This window comes from Chrysemys picta, chromosome 5 (assembly GCF_011386835.1).
Source record: "Chrysemys picta bellii isolate R12L10 chromosome 5, ASM1138683v2, whole genome shotgun sequence".
Classification (NCBI taxonomy): domain Eukaryota; kingdom Metazoa; phylum Chordata; order Testudines; family Emydidae; genus Chrysemys; species Chrysemys picta.
This window is the reverse complement of record NC_088795.1, coordinates 62,033,081-62,048,708: the sequence shown is the minus strand read 5'-3', so window position 1 is coordinate 62,048,708 and position 15,628 is coordinate 62,033,081. Positions and strand designations below refer to the sequence as shown.

At 39.2% G+C, this 15,628-nt stretch overlaps 1 protein-coding gene across 1 annotated transcript; it reads right to left on the bottom strand.

Annotated features, from left to right (window-relative positions):
* Positions 1 to 1,183: 1,183 nt before the first annotated feature.
* On the bottom strand, positions 1,184 to 13,828 carry FGB (fibrinogen beta chain). The gene is made up of 9 exons (XM_024106231.3): positions 13,655 to 13,828; positions 13,363 to 13,383; positions 11,936 to 12,139; positions 9,811 to 9,994; positions 8,425 to 8,652; positions 7,755 to 7,868; positions 5,089 to 5,211; positions 4,615 to 4,900; positions 1,184 to 1,613 (listed from the first exon to the last, which is right to left on the bottom strand). The coding sequence occupies exons 1-9, from the start codon at positions 13,748 to 13,750 to the stop codon at positions 1,385 to 1,387; spliced, it is 1,485 nt and encodes a 494-aa protein (XP_023961999.1). The 5' UTR covers positions 13,751 to 13,828; the 3' UTR covers positions 1,184 to 1,384.
* Positions 13,829 to 15,628: the final 1,800 nt, after the last annotated feature.

Genomic DNA, 15,628 nt, shown 5'->3' with positions numbered 1-15,628 from the left:
TCAGTAGTACATTGCTGTGAGAGGAATCCCATTGACTTTAATAGGACTAGTAACAGAATACTAGTACTCAGTTTGAATGGTTCATAATAGCATACTAGGTTTAATAGTACATTTTTTCTTTGTATGTTTCTTTCCTGTAGTGTGTAGCTAGGGTTCATATACAAATGTGCTATTTTTTATACAACGGTGTATTGGTAAGAATTTTTTTAATCAAAAGCTTATCTGTATGGAAGAACAATTACATCCTGTGAGTAACAAGGATGCATTGTGCTTATCCTGCAGATGTTTGCCTTTAAGGTTAAAGCTAACCAACAAATATGTACTGTGCATGAGTTTTCTTTGTGTGACTGATAACTGAGAGTGTGAGTGGACTCTCCCTGTTTCTAATCACATGGATTAGCATGTATTGTAACAATATCTTTAGGAACTGACAAAGGGGTAATCATGGACACACTCTTGTAGTCTTCACTCAGTTCTTGTCAGACTAAGCTTCTTGGCTTAACATCAGTGGAGGTTTTGCTGAAGGACTGAGGTCCTCTCCATGACCAGGTGTGGACAGGAACCTGTGGCCATAGAAAGAGGGCTTCTGCCTCCCTATGGAGGCTGTAACAGGGCAGTCTGCCCCTCTATGGGCCAGGGACCTTAGCCAGGCAGGTCCAATTGTAAGACCCAGCTGGGAAGGGGTCAGGTGATACTTATAAAGGGCTGAGAGATCTCAGTTGGAGGAGGGCTGCAGGAGTGAGGTTTGCTTCTGGGACTGGTCCTGAAGTGGAGAGAGGGGTGCTGAGTGAAATGTCACGAGATCCCTTTAACCTGTGTTGGTCAAGGAAATAATTTTGTTTTGTGCTACTTTGTGCATTTTTCTGAATAAGAATACATTCTTTTGCAGTAGTAGAAAACATTTAATGAACATCAATATATCTTCTGCCACCTATTTGAACACATTTGCTTATTCACTGGTAACATATAAATAAGTATAATTTATAAGACACTTTTGTTTTAAGATTTTAGTTACTTTAAACATTTTCTGTGAAGATAAATTATTCTCTCCCACCTCATAACTGATTTTGAATTGTTTTATAAGAAAAAGGAATGGATATTTTTGATATTGATCTATTTCTGGACTAACAAGATAGCTGTCAGTTACTTCCATCCTGGGATCAAGTACAAAGGGTACAAAAGACACTTGCAAGTTTTTTTTAATGGGTCAGACATAGGTTTATATTCAGCATGACTTCTCCAATTCAAGTCACAATATAGTCAGACATATAAACTTTGGAATTTTTGTTTCTCTTATGTAAAGGCAAAATCAAATATCATACACTAAAGAAGTTAACTTTGATATGCACTTGAAAACATTTAATGTTGTTCATTTTAATGATGATTATTGTGGAAAGAATGGTCTAATCTTCATACTCATCTTCTTCAATGAATACCATGACCCTTTCCAGTTCATCCATACAACTCCATCATCTGTGCCGTGTTTTGCCATATCCCAGCTGTACTGCCCTCCCCAATAGTATCTGCCATTGGGATTGGCTGAATGGCATCGATTGTACCACCAACCACCACCATCTTCTTTAGAACACTGTTTTCTTGGATCTGCATGAACCCTGGGAGGTGGGGGGGAGGGAGGGAAACACACAGTTAATAGTGACAGATGCACTGTAGCTAAACAATACAATACATTTTTACAAAATACAAAATTTAAAAAAATACAAAATTACTAAAGATAGTTAAGACCCAGGCAGGCTGCGAAGAGCTACAAAAGATCTCTCAAAACTGGGTGACTGGGCAACAAAATGGCAGATGAAATTAAATGTTGATAAATGCAAAGTAATGCACATTGGAAAGCATAATCCCAACTATACATATAAAATGATGGGGTCTAAATTAGCTGTTACCACTCAAGAAAGAGATCTTGGAGTCATTGTGGATAGTTCTCTGAAAACATCCACTCAATACGCTGTGGCAGTCAAAAAAGCGAACAGAATGCTGGGAATAATTAAGAAAGGGATAGATAATAAGACAGAAAATATCATATTGCCTCTATATAAATCCATGGTACGCCCACATCTTGAATACTGTGTGCAGATGTGGTCGCCCCATCTCAAAAAAGATATATTGGAATTGGAAAAGGTTCAGAAAAAGGCAACAAAAATTATTAGGGGTATGGAACGGCTTCCATATGAGGAGAGATATGAGACTTGGACTTTGCAGCTTGGAAATGAGACAGCTAAGGAGAGATGATTGAGGTCTATAAAATCATGACTGGTGTAGAGAAAGTAGATAAGGAAGTGTTGTTTACTACTTCTCATAACACAAGAACTAGGAGGTTACCAAATGAAATTAATAGGCAGCAGGTTTAAAACAAATAAAAGGAAGTATTTCTTCACACAACGCACAGTGGAACTCCTTTCCAGAGGATGTTGTGCAGGCCAAGACCATAACAGGGTTCAAAAAAGAAATAGATAAATTCATGGAGGATAGGTCCATCAATGGCTATTAGCCAGGATGGGCAGGGATGGTGTCCCTAGCCTCTGTTTGCCAGAAGCTGGGAATGAGCGACAGGGGATGGCTCACTTGATGATGACCTGTTCTGTTCATTCCCTCTGGGGTATCTGGCACTGGCCACTGTCGGAAGCAGGACCGGCTCCAGGGTTTTGGCCGCCCCAAGCAGCCAAAAAAAAAATGCTGTGATCGCGATTTTCTCCCAGCGGGAGTGAGGGACCGTCCGCCGAATTGCCGCCAAATACCTGGACGTGCCGCCCCTCTCCGGAGCAGCCGCCAAGCACCTGCTTGCCAGGCTGGTGCCTGGAGCCGGCCCTGGTCGGAAGACAGGATACTGGGCTAGTTGGACCTTTGGTCTGACCCAGTAGGGCAATTCTTATATTCTTATTTGTGTGTGCATGTATGAGTCTGTTTTTTCTGATCCTGAAGATGTAGTAAAAGTTATCTCTGAACTTTCCACAAATGATTGATCATCGAGTGTGTTCTATACACTTCATCTGGGTATGTGTTATGCATAATAGCATATGGTCTGAGCCCAAACAGCCAAAGAATCGATAATGAAAAGTCTAGGCTCAGAAGAAACATCCATCTACAATGAATCTTGAATGAGAGACCACCCCATTAGGCAATCTCCTGTTTTAAGAAACTATCCCAAAGAATTTGCAAACAAATTGTATACAATTATGCTGCATCTTTTTTGAAAGATCATTTTAGCTTATCAACTAATACCTAACAGTTCTGTAAATGGTCACAGGATAGACTTAATTACATTCCTAACTAAAACTTATGTGGGACCTGGTTTCAAAAAGAGGCTGGACAGAAACAAGGTGTCAGAGTGGGTTCATGCACTAGACTTTCATTTCTGGATACCTGAGTTCAAATGCAACTTTGGAAGGAAATGAAAATTATTCTGGCAACCTTATTCTAGTCTCTACTGTATGTTTGTTCGCCACATAAGACTACCACAGAATTAGAAAAATCTGCTTCAGAAAAATCAAAGATTTAAATGACAGGGATGCTGGAGGTGCATTGGTAGAAATGCACAGGAAAATTTGCACTATACCTGATTCCTCATTCTGATAAACATAAAAAATGACACACATTTTAAAAATAACAAAGTGGAAAAGTGCTTATGATAGATCACTCCAATGCACAATTTTTTTTGCATGTCTACAGCTGAAAAAGATAGTGGTAGAGAAGAGAGCTACCACATCAAATATTCTATAGCTACCACTGGTACTCAATGCGTAAGTCCATGCACAGTAATAAGGATTCACCTACTGAATTTAATTAAAAACTAAGAAAACTGGCACACAACGTTCCTATAGTATGTTATATTATGCATAGGTGTTTCTAATGCAAATATAATTGTAATTTAATGGTACCGAACAATACGTACCATATGGATTTGCCAACACAAGCAATTCCTCTATTAGTAAACATTATAACAGAGTAAATGACTATGTAAAAGGGTTAGAGGGCATTTATAGTGCCAAAGAGATTCTAAATTATGCACTTTATCACTAACAATTGAAATTCTTTCTATTCTTGATTAGGTAGAATTTATCTTTTAGAACAGGATATTTTGCTAATTTCAGGAGCAGATCTCCTTCGTTTTTGGCTCACGCTGACTAAGGCCCAATGATCCTGCTCCTATTGACTTCAGTGTCAAAATTCTCATTGGCTTCAGGGACAGCAAGATTGGGGCCATAATCTCATGAGTTAATGTGAATGATAATACAGTGTCCAAAGGTGCCAGTCTGTGGACACTGATGTGATTTTTAGAACAACTTCAACCCACTACTCCAGTGTACCTGCAGGTGCTCTGTATTTGATTCTGGTACAGCTCTAGTCTAAATCATAATTTCATTTGGTCAAATTCTGCTCTTGGATACTTCAGTGGCGCAGTGCATGCATTTGGCTGGTGACTAGCAGATAGTAAACATATTCTACGAGATTGTGACATTTTGCAGAATTAGCACATATTACCCTTTTCTAAAAGATTGTGGAACAATGCATATTCAGATGCACATAAAGCAGTAATATCTCCAATTTGATAGCTTTATCTTGATATTAAAAAAAATTGCTAATGCAAGTACATACCATCCATCATTGTCTCTGTCAAAAGTGCTGAAGAACATGCCATTGTGAACTGTCATTGTTCTGTTCTCGCCATACAGTTGTGAAGCTCCATCCATAAGAGCATTGCCAGCTGTGCCTTTATAGTTACTAACTGATATCTGATACTTGTTTGCCTCATTTTGTATGGTGAATCCTCCGTAATGAGCTGAAACCTTAGCACCATTCCAGTCCTCCATTTCAATTAAAACTTCAGTGGGTCCCATTTTGGTAAGCTGGCTGATTTTGTCATTTCCAAGCCAATATTCACCTGACAACCAATAAAAGGAAACTCAGTGAAACCACTTTCAGAATATGTTTTAAGGCAACTTTACTATTTTCCCATAAATCTGCTACAGTTAATGAACATCCTTTGAATCAAGTGTGGACAGTTTTAAGAAACCTGAGAAAAAAGTTTTAATAAAAGAAGCACTTTAAGGTTTGTATTCAGAATTTTACCTGGAGTATCACAGTATTTTTTCCCTCCACTTTTTGCAATATTTCCAAATCCTTTTTTGTATGCATCCCATGTTCTCCCAAAGCCAACACTGCCATCTTGGCGGTTCTGAATCAAAGTCCATCCTGCAGGGGCAACAATATTTGAATTAAATTGCAATTAACAAGAGAACAAATAGTGTTAGCATGTAATCCTGCTCCTGTTTGTGTCAAGGGGTGTGTAAGAGGAGCTGGAGGGTCTGGGACTAGCCAACCCTGATTATTGAAAGAGGCACAACTCAAGAGACATCAGGTGATTACCCTGGAAAGAGCAGCTGGAAGCTGCAGTGAAGGGGGTGGATGGATGGGTGCTCACTCAGGGAGAGCAGAGACTGCTAGGAGTGTGCAGGTTCCAGCAGAGTCCTGGGATCTGGGACTAAAACTCCAGCTAGGGAATAGTCGGCTAAGGCAGAAGAGATCCTGAGCAAGCAGGGGGACAAAAAGAAAGGGACTGCAAAGCTCTCCAGGAAGGAAGGCCTGGGAGAGACCCAAGCAAGCAGGGGGCAAAAAGGCCTCCCTAGGCAGAAAGGCCTGGGAGTAGGAAGAGAAATGTTTGTCGGTTGGACTTTAATTTGGGACTGTATGTTTTATTTTTAGTTTATGTTCTGTGAGTAAATCCAGACCCAAAGAATGGGTATTCTGACCACAGAAAAAATGTATGGAGTCTGTGTAAGGAGTTTTAAAAAGGGGGAGACAGAGGCAAGGCACTGCAGAGTGACCTCTGACCACAAGGGGGCTCTCAGGAGAGAGTCAACCCTACTACAGGGAGCTTTGCCATTGACTTCAACTGGAGCAGGACTGAACCCTTAGGGTATGTCTATACAGGAAAGAAAAACCTATGGCTGGTCCGTGACAGCAGACTCTTGATCGCAGGGCTCGGGATCATGGGGCTGTTTCATTGCTGTGTAGACTTCTGGGCTCGAGCTGGAGCTCGGGCTCTAAGACCCTGCAGGGTGGGAGGATCCCAGAGCGTAAGGGCCTAGTTCTACCACCCTACTCACATTGAGTGGTACCATATCCTGTGAGTCAGGCTGGAAGAGGGAGGCCAAAAGGGACATGTTTGGTCCCTTATTACAGATGTTATCACAGTACTAATGAAGCAAGAGTGCAATCTTTGGAGTGTGCACTCTCTGAAATAATCTATAAATAGTTAAACTGCTGTGCTGGCCTGAATGCCTATCTTCATGTCAGAAGCAAAGAATGCTTGTAACATTTTCATATTTAGCTAGATATTTACTTAGTTGTGAGTTGTGGGTGACGAGTAGCTATGCTGCCCCAGGAGGAGCACTGGAAGGCAGAGAAAGTCTCAGAGGCACAATTCTTCCCATTTTCCCCTCTTGCTTGGGGCATAGAGGGAAGAAGTAGAATCACAGAATCATAGGAATGTAGAACTAGAATGGATCTCAGTAGGTCATCTAGTCCAGTCCCCTGCACTGAGGTAGGACTAAGTATTTTCTAGACCAGCAATACTCAGACCTCAGTAGTTCAGGAGCCAAATTAGTGATCAACATTACCCAAAAAAGCCACTGTATGTGAATTCATTGTTTCATTCACTATAGTACTATATGTTCATATTTAAACAGTATGATGGGGAAATATTTAGTTTATATCTATATTATTCTCACAGCAAAATGACTGACCACATATTATTATTTTATTATCAACCACAATTGGTTAATAACATAGTAAAAGCATCCTGATCGGTTAATAACTTAGATTGGTTAATAATTAAATCACACAGCATTTTCATATCATGTGCTGCAAAGAGCCACAGGAAACACATTAAAGAGCCACTTGCAGCTCACGAGCCTCAGTCTGAGCATCACTGGTCTCGACCATCCCCAACAGGTATTTATCTAACCTATTCTTAAAAACCTTCAGTACCAGAGATTGCACTGTAATTTGTTTCAGTGCTCAACTACCCTTACAGTTAGGAACAAATTACCCAGTGAGGTTGTGGAATCTCCATCATTGGAGGTTTTAATACATTGCAGGCCTTGAAAGTGTGCAAGTTACTCCCCTTCATGCACCTAGCCAACTCCTCTGGCCAATGAATGGGGAAAGGTGGGGAAGGAGTCAAAGCTTCCCTATCTGCCCATTCCCTTCCACTTGCTCCAAATTGGGAGCATCCGGGGCTCAGTCCTTGCACTCTGCTCAGGGCCTGGACCCAAGCTCCAGGAAGCCCTAACACAGCCAACCTGGAGGATGTGGAGATGGGGGCAGTCATACGCTTTTCTTCCTCCCTAGAACAGTTGTGATATTTCACTTCAATCTAGCCACAGTAAAATATACAATGAGTCAAAATTTCATCTACCAAGCCCAGTCAGTGACTATCCAACAATTCTTTCTCCACTTTATTAGAGAAAGATCCTACTATGCATGGGCCACCTTCCACTCCAGCACTCAGATCCCTCAGCACGTAGTTCTCAAAACTTTCCGTAGGTGACATTCTGCAATGGTTCACAAGCCAGAGCATGAGAACAATTGCTTTAGATTAACTAATAATTAGTGCCAAAAGTTATAATCTCAGATGAGCACAAATGCAAAGAAATACAGGAGCAGTGCAAATTCATTTTTGTGCATATTTATAGTTATCCCTGTCACAGCACCATAGTTCATCTCACACTTACCTCCATTTGCTGTGGTCATATCACAGTAAACCTTGTAAGGTTTGAAGAAAGCATCAGGCTGAATGAGGTACATTTCAGATGAATCACCTCCTTTTCTGATAATGTCTTCACATTCTGCAATCATAAATCAACAGTTTATGTTTCTGAGGGATCTATGAAATTCTAGTAGAACAATCCTCTTCATAAAGACAATAATTAACAGAATAGATTTCTATTTGCTAATTATACAGGAATATCTTACAAACATCTAATTCTGCTTGATTTCACTTTGATTTAAATTATAAATTAAAATGACATAAGAGGGAATCACGAAAGAAAGAAAATTATACCTGTATTGTCCCACAATCCCTTATAAGATGAGATTTTCAAAAACTCCTTAGTGACAGGTCCCACTGACGCACAATGCCTTTTTGAAAGTCAGTGGGACTCATGCTCCTAAATCACTTAGGTGCTTTTGAAAATCCCACCCACAATAGATAAATAAGACAGGTAATACATATGATTTTCCATACTGGATCAGGCCAGTAGTCCATCAACTCTGGTGTCCTGATTGGTGACTGGTGTCATATGCTTTGGAGGAATGTGAACATGTGCCCATAATGCATCTGTCCAGTTGTACATTGATATAAAGGACGGAAGGGAGAGATTTCTGTACATGTAAATGAGTTACCTTTGCCTGATACCACTGGGATATTACAGGAAACAATGCATGAAGAGCGGCAATTTTCCATTTGGGATGATATAGCATTTTCCAGTTTTTGTATCTTTTTGTGTAGGGTATCCACAACTGAACGGAGGACTCGGAGGCTAGATGGGATGTTGTTGTCCATGTTCTCTCTGATGTATGTATAGTGCTGCTCTATCTCTGTGTTGTACTCAGAAACTACATTTTCATTATCTAGAAAAGAGAATGTATAACAACTGTCACAATTTTCAACGTTTTCCAACTAGCATATTCTAATCCAAATTATAAACCATGATACAGTCAGTATTATTTGAGATTTTACTTCTGCTGTAGAAATGAAAAGAGTGCTCTGTGTGTCCTTTCCCCCTCTTCCCTGATTTCACAGTGTGCAAAGAGCTTTAGTCCCAGTAACAGGGACATACTTTGTATTATGGCTCAGTATAAATGGACAAATTTCTTGCTGTGATTATATTCTCATAGACTCATAGACTTTAAGGTCAGAAGGGACCATTATGATCAGCTAGTCTGACCTCCTGCACAACACAGGCCACAGAATCTCACCCACGCACTCCTGTAACAAACCCCTAATTTATGTCTGAGTTATTGAAGTCCTCAAATCGTGGTTTAAAGACCTCAAGGTGCAGAGAATCCTCCAGCAAATGACCCGTGCCCCACACTGCAGAGGAAGGCGAAAAACCTCCAGGGCCTCTGCCAATCTGCCCTGGAGGAAAATTCATTCCCGACCCCAGATATGGTGATCAGTTAAACCCTGAGCATGTGGGCAAGATTCACCAGCCAGCACCCAGGAAAGAATTATCTGTAGTAACTCAGATCCCATCCCATCTAACCATATTCTGCCAAGGACCTGTAGTAAACATCCTCACAGAAGCTTATTATGGCTGTCCAGGAGCTGGGGACATCTAGGGTATGTCTACACTGGAATAAAAGACCTGCAGCACAACTGTGGCTGGTCTTGATCAGCTGACTTGGGTTCACAGGGCTCAGGCTGTGGGACTAAAAATAGCTGTGTAGACGTTCAGGCTCAGGCTGGAGCCCAGCAATTTTACAGTGCCACAGCCCAAGCTCTGCGATCCTGAGTCAGCTGACCTGGGTATTTAATTGTTGGGTAGACACAGGCCTAAGGGTCCAATGCAAGTTTTACCTTTGACTTCATCAAAAGCAGGATCAGGTCCTTGGCCCCTCAGCTAGGATTTTTTAGATTTAGTTTTACGGACTTGTGACACCTTAGCTACTTAGACTGATGCTCCTATCTGTAACCTTTTTTAATAAGCCCTATATATTTAATACTTGTAGCAATGCAAATTTGTCTGTAATACTGATTTACTGCAATGATGCATAACAATAATGTACCTTTTATTTGTTTTTGTCTTCTCTGCAGTTTATCTTCTAGTGTATTCATGTACTCATAGAATGTTGAAGAGGTTTCGGACTGTTTCTCTACTTTGTTCTTTAGGTCCCGAATGTCGGATTTCACACTTTGTTCCTGTTTTACCAATGCAGTTTGCAGCTCACACCCAGTTGGACACAACACTCCCTAAAAAAGCGGGGGGGGGGGAAGAGTCAACTACAAGTGCTGTAGATTAGGGCCAAGATTTATAAAACTGGGTGCCTAAAGTTAGGTTCCCAATCTCATATTTAGGCACCTAAACAAGTAACCAGATTTTTAAATGTGCTGAGCATCTAGCAACTCTAAGCCATTTATTTAGTTGTCTCAATATGGTCTCAAAATACTTCAGACATTCAATTTATTGGAAAAAAAACTGCCATCTTAAATGGAGAAAACAGGCTCAAGCTCCAGTTGGGGATCCCTTCTGATAACTCATTAAAGTTCTGGGCAGGGGAGACCCCCTAATATCTGTGATCCACCACCTGCTTTTGGCTAATTTTTCTGGATTACCAACTGTTCATGGTTTAACCATCTGCAGGTACAAAATTATGACTCATAAAGCACTACAGCCATACCAGGTACCCAAAAATATTGAGATATATGTCCCCCACATAATCACAAAATTAAGTATTAACTTTAGTCTGGTACATAAGGTATGAGTATCTTTCATGTGAAACAACCATACACCAAAAGATTTAAACAATTATCTCCTCTGGAAGCTTGCACTATTATTACAGCATCAGTCACTATTCCTCTGAAGGATGAAAATATACCAAAACGGATGAAGAAAATACAAAAGCACCAAATTTCAAAGCAGTATTTGACTGAAAGTACCCAACCTACTAAAGGCCTCCAAAATAATCCTGCGTTTCTGATTAACTGAACTTTAACAAACTTGTTTGAGTCATCTCTAGTTAGAAGTAATAAGTTCTCAAATACTAAGATGCCTAGCAGCATGGTAACAACTTATGCTTTTTACTGGAGACCAAGACTGAGGTAATGTGATGCACAACTGGTTCAGTATAGAGAAGTTAGCATTCTACTAGACATACTACTTGTCTTTGCATATACTACCCACCTAAAAGAGCTTGGGTTAAAGACTGATGGTAGAATGTAATGAATGCTTGAAGAATTTAAAAAGTGGGGGATTCCTTTTAATATTGGACACCTGGACAGAGCCATGCCATACAGGATAGATGCAAAAATGTTTGATAGTGAAGATGCCCTGGATAATGTATTAATATGTTAAAGCAGATCTGTGCTATATCTTTCTTTCAATTCGTAATGCCTAAAGACACAGCTACATATTTCCATCTTCGTTCCTTTCATCTCTAGGGTAATAAATCAGTGGGAGTGGGGGTGAGAAGTGAACCTTTGGCTCTGCCTACTCTACTGCACCTCTCCAATGAATGGCTCCTCAAGTAGAGGGCAGCATCTCAATTGCAGTCCCTATGCCTCCTCAACCACAGGTCTTGCAATTCTATCCAGCCCTTTTGCAGGCCATGAAGAGTGAGAAGAGAGGCTCCTTATTCCTTCCCTCCCAATGCACAGCCATGTAAGTGATGGGGGGGCACAATCTAGCTCATAATTATTTACATTCATCATTCAGGACTCAGTTTTGCCTCCCTGCTCATCATAAGTAGGATCTGACTCAACAAATAATCCCATGAAAGCAACAAGACTACTTGCTCAATCAGGTACTGCTCAACACGAGCAAGGGAGAGCAGAGTTGGGCTGTCAGTGAACTACAATGGTCACTTCTTGGTGTCTGGTTGATTAAGAAAACTGTCTGTTCTTCACAACTGTTAAAGAAAGAAAAAAATATTAAAGGGCACAACAGTTTAAAAAGATGAGTTCTGAAAAAATAGTGATGACTAATGTTTCTGGAGGGGTATCATCAAAGCACTAGAAAGGGAAGTGCATCGAATTCACTGTAACTACCTGAATGCTACTGAACATTCCAAGCTCAAGATACCTGCTGAGCTGCAGGTAGTACCATTGTGAGGTTTAGTACATTTCTGAAAGCAGGGATACAATTACTATTAAGTGCATCTGTCTCCACTGCAATTACAAGGAAAATACACCTACTAGCTCATCTGATGCATGCCTGCAGCCTCCAGCATCAGGATAAACGACATTTTCTTTCTTCTGGCCCCGAGTGGGTGGTTTTGTTGGACGAGCCTGATATCCACCTTTACTAATGGGAGGAGGAGCTGGTCTGAGAGTTGGCATTGGCTCCCGTCTTTTATCTACTGGTCTGTGACCTCGAGCATCCACTTTTTCGCCATTAGCCTACACAAAGCCAGAGGGAGAAAAAACTCTTTATAATTAGGATCATTATTTTAAAAGCAGGTACATCAATTGTATAAAATATATAAATAGCATACATCAATTTATTGGCATATTTTAGGTGTCATTTTACTCTCTATCTCTCACATTTTAGACACAAGAAATACACTAATTCCATGCAGGAAAAAGACCTGAGTATCATTTTGGGTAGCTGAATGAAAACATCTGTTCAATGTACTTTGGCATTAAAAAAGTGAACAAATTGTTAGGACACAATTAAAAGATGAAATTGAAACTAATACTGAAAATATTGTAATCTCAAAATAGAAATAGCAAAAATAGAAAAGGTTCAGAAAAAATAAATAGCGAGAAACTTAAACCTGATAAAAAGAAATAGATTATTTTGCACAACTCATGGCCACTGGACATGGAGTTTCAAGTTATTAGTAGGATTCAAAAAAGAATTAGGCATCTATATGGATAACAATCTTCTGAATAAGGGAAATAGGATAGACCAAAAAATTCAGATCTGATCCTTCACACCCTCACTGTGGGTAGCCCAGTGAGGTCAATGAGACTACTCTCACAAGTAAGACCCACATGTGTAATGGCTATGAGATCAAACTCTTAGAAACATCAGAAATAAGCAGTGTACAGTAGAAAATGGCTGGGAAGTTATTCGGTAAAATAGTATACCAGAAACATATTCAATTTATAGATCCAGCCAATTATGCCACATATGAAATAATTTCTTATTTTTGAACCTGGTATTCATTTGTTTAGGGATTTGTACAAGATTTTTAAAAGTCCAATTTTAAATCAAATATTGACTTCTTTTAAATTTCTTTCCTTAAGCAAAATTAATATACCAGCTATACACATTTTTATGCCTTAATTTTAGACTGGCCTTGGTGGGTTTTTTTGTTTGTTTGTTGTTTTTTAATTCTGTTTCAGAATGTTACTTCTCTCTTTCTAACTCCAGTGCAGTATGAACTGGGAACCAGTTCCTTCCTTTTGTTGCTCATTTAGAGCCTGATTCAAAGCCCACTGAATTAATGGAAAGACTCCTATTGACTTCAATAGTCTCAAGGCATTATTGAACACACATTTTGCTACTCTTTTACTTACGCAGAGTTTGTTTCTCATGCTCTTAAATAAATGTTAAAATTGCTAAATAAATATCCTTACTTGAATATGTCTGAACATGTAATTAAATCCAATCTTACCCTGGGAGCGTTGTCACTTTCCTACAAAGAGAGAGAGGGGGAAGAGAAGGAAAATACATCAGAAAACAGGAGGGGAAAACCCTACAGTTTGCTGTTACACATATGAGAAAAAAATAATTACAAACAATTTTCTTTGAACACCTTAAGCTGAAGATGAATATGTTTTTGAGATAATTAAACATTTTATTTTTGTAATTTAACTAAATTATAAAGCTTATAAAGTCATACATACAACTAAGCAAGATCAAGCATTACTATTGTTATTATTAATTATTATCATCATTACTACAACCTCATCATCATACTCTACAGAAGCCAGGGATTTAACTATGGAAACACAGAGCAGACACAGCAATAGCAGTTTCATGATGCTGGCTTGCTTAAACATCTTGGTAACCTTCCCCTGCTGAAGGTACTGACAGTGAAAGGCACTTTGTGTTCATATATATACCAGACAGTCTGAAGTCTCCTGGCTTGCTAATGATAGGTCTAACCAGAAAAAAGAGTTATCGTTCCACTGTTAATATTTAATCTCTTTGTTCACTTTGTGCCTGAACAAATTCCCCAGTTGAGCAACATCTACATGGAGGCCTTATCTACATGTTACACATACCCCACATATCTGATGGCATAGTTTAAATGTATAAATCCTGAAAATCACCTCTTCTTCAAATATGTGAATTTAATATTTTCCTAAAAATCATTAGCCTTTTGAAACACCTGAAAAGGTGCACATCCAGCCAACTGAGGTGAGGGAAATAATGTCAAATGTCACAAAAAAAGCAAGTTACTTACTTTCTCCTCTTGGAAACCTTAGACTTTTTAAAATATTTCATTAAATATGTATCAAAATCATATAATACACAATGCTAAGCTATATTGTACAATGCATACGTCAACATACATTTCTATGGGTATCAAACCTCAGGAAGGCTATTGAGGCAATAGCCTCAATGATGCTTACAGGATAACTATCATTCTTACTGCAGCACTTCGAGGTCCTGATCAGGGGTTAGAGTCCCAATGGGCTAGGAACCACACACACATATAATAAAGGTAGCTCTGCCCCGAAGAACTTACAAAATATAGCCCATATCCAGCAAAGCACTATAGCATTTCAGTTTCAATGGGACTACTCATGAACTTAAACGTTCAGCACATTCTTAAGTACTTTGTTAGTTTGGGGCCTATTGATATATAATTTAATTGATAAAAGTTGATTCCTATCTAATAACTTAATTTTTTTTTAAAAGTCTGATTTCCAGAAATGCTCAGCACCCACAACTGGAGCCAGATTTCAAAAGAGCTCAGCTTTCTTTTACTCACCTAAGTAAGGTGGCCAGTTTTCGAAAACTGCTCAGTACCCAACTGTTATCAGTGGGACTCACTGAATGCTGAGCCCTTTTGAAAAGTCATTAAGATGCCCAAAAGGAAGCTGAGTACCTTTCATAATCTAGCCCAGAGTTTACAACCTACGCATATTTTAAAAACACAAAACAAAATTGGAAAACAAACCAAAAGCTGAGAGAACAAACCTGCAAACCTTATTTAAGAAAGTAGTCATTGGCATTATAGGGGCTACTCACTTGAGTTGACTAATGCTCACAAAATTGTTGGCAGAATCAGACCCAGAATATGCAACATAACTCCTGGGATAAACAGGAAGAGTGGGGTGCCAAAAAAGATCCAGCTGACTCATAAGTGTCCTAGTTAATATTGGTGTTATTAGAAGAGATGGGGGAGGGTTTAATAGTAGGCAAAATATTTGAAAATCCATCACAGATGTTAGCACTACCCCAATGGGTATCTATTATATCAGAAATACAAACTTGGGCCTCATTTACCCTCACTAAAACAAAATCCTTAGTAGATCTTTTTTACTCCAAGATGTTGCTTGTGTATCTCAAGAAATGTTCTGAAAATATTCATTTTAACCATAAAACCTGACTTCATTTCTGCTGTGTTTGCACCCTGTCTGTTCTCCTGTCATTAGCATTCTAGTAAACAATTTGACAAGCAGGAATTTTCACAGGAGCAGCACATTTTAAGCAAATATAAGAGAACAATCATAGAAGGATAATTATGAATTTACAATTTGTGAATATCCATACTGGATTTTAAGAGCTGTACTTGCACAATCAGTAAACAGTCAAAATTAGCCAACAAAACAAGAATTTTGAATATTCCTAGTGACTTGCTCACAATCAATCTACAGATCAAAAATAATTTGTAGAAATTACAATTAATATGGTGAAGAAATTTGAAT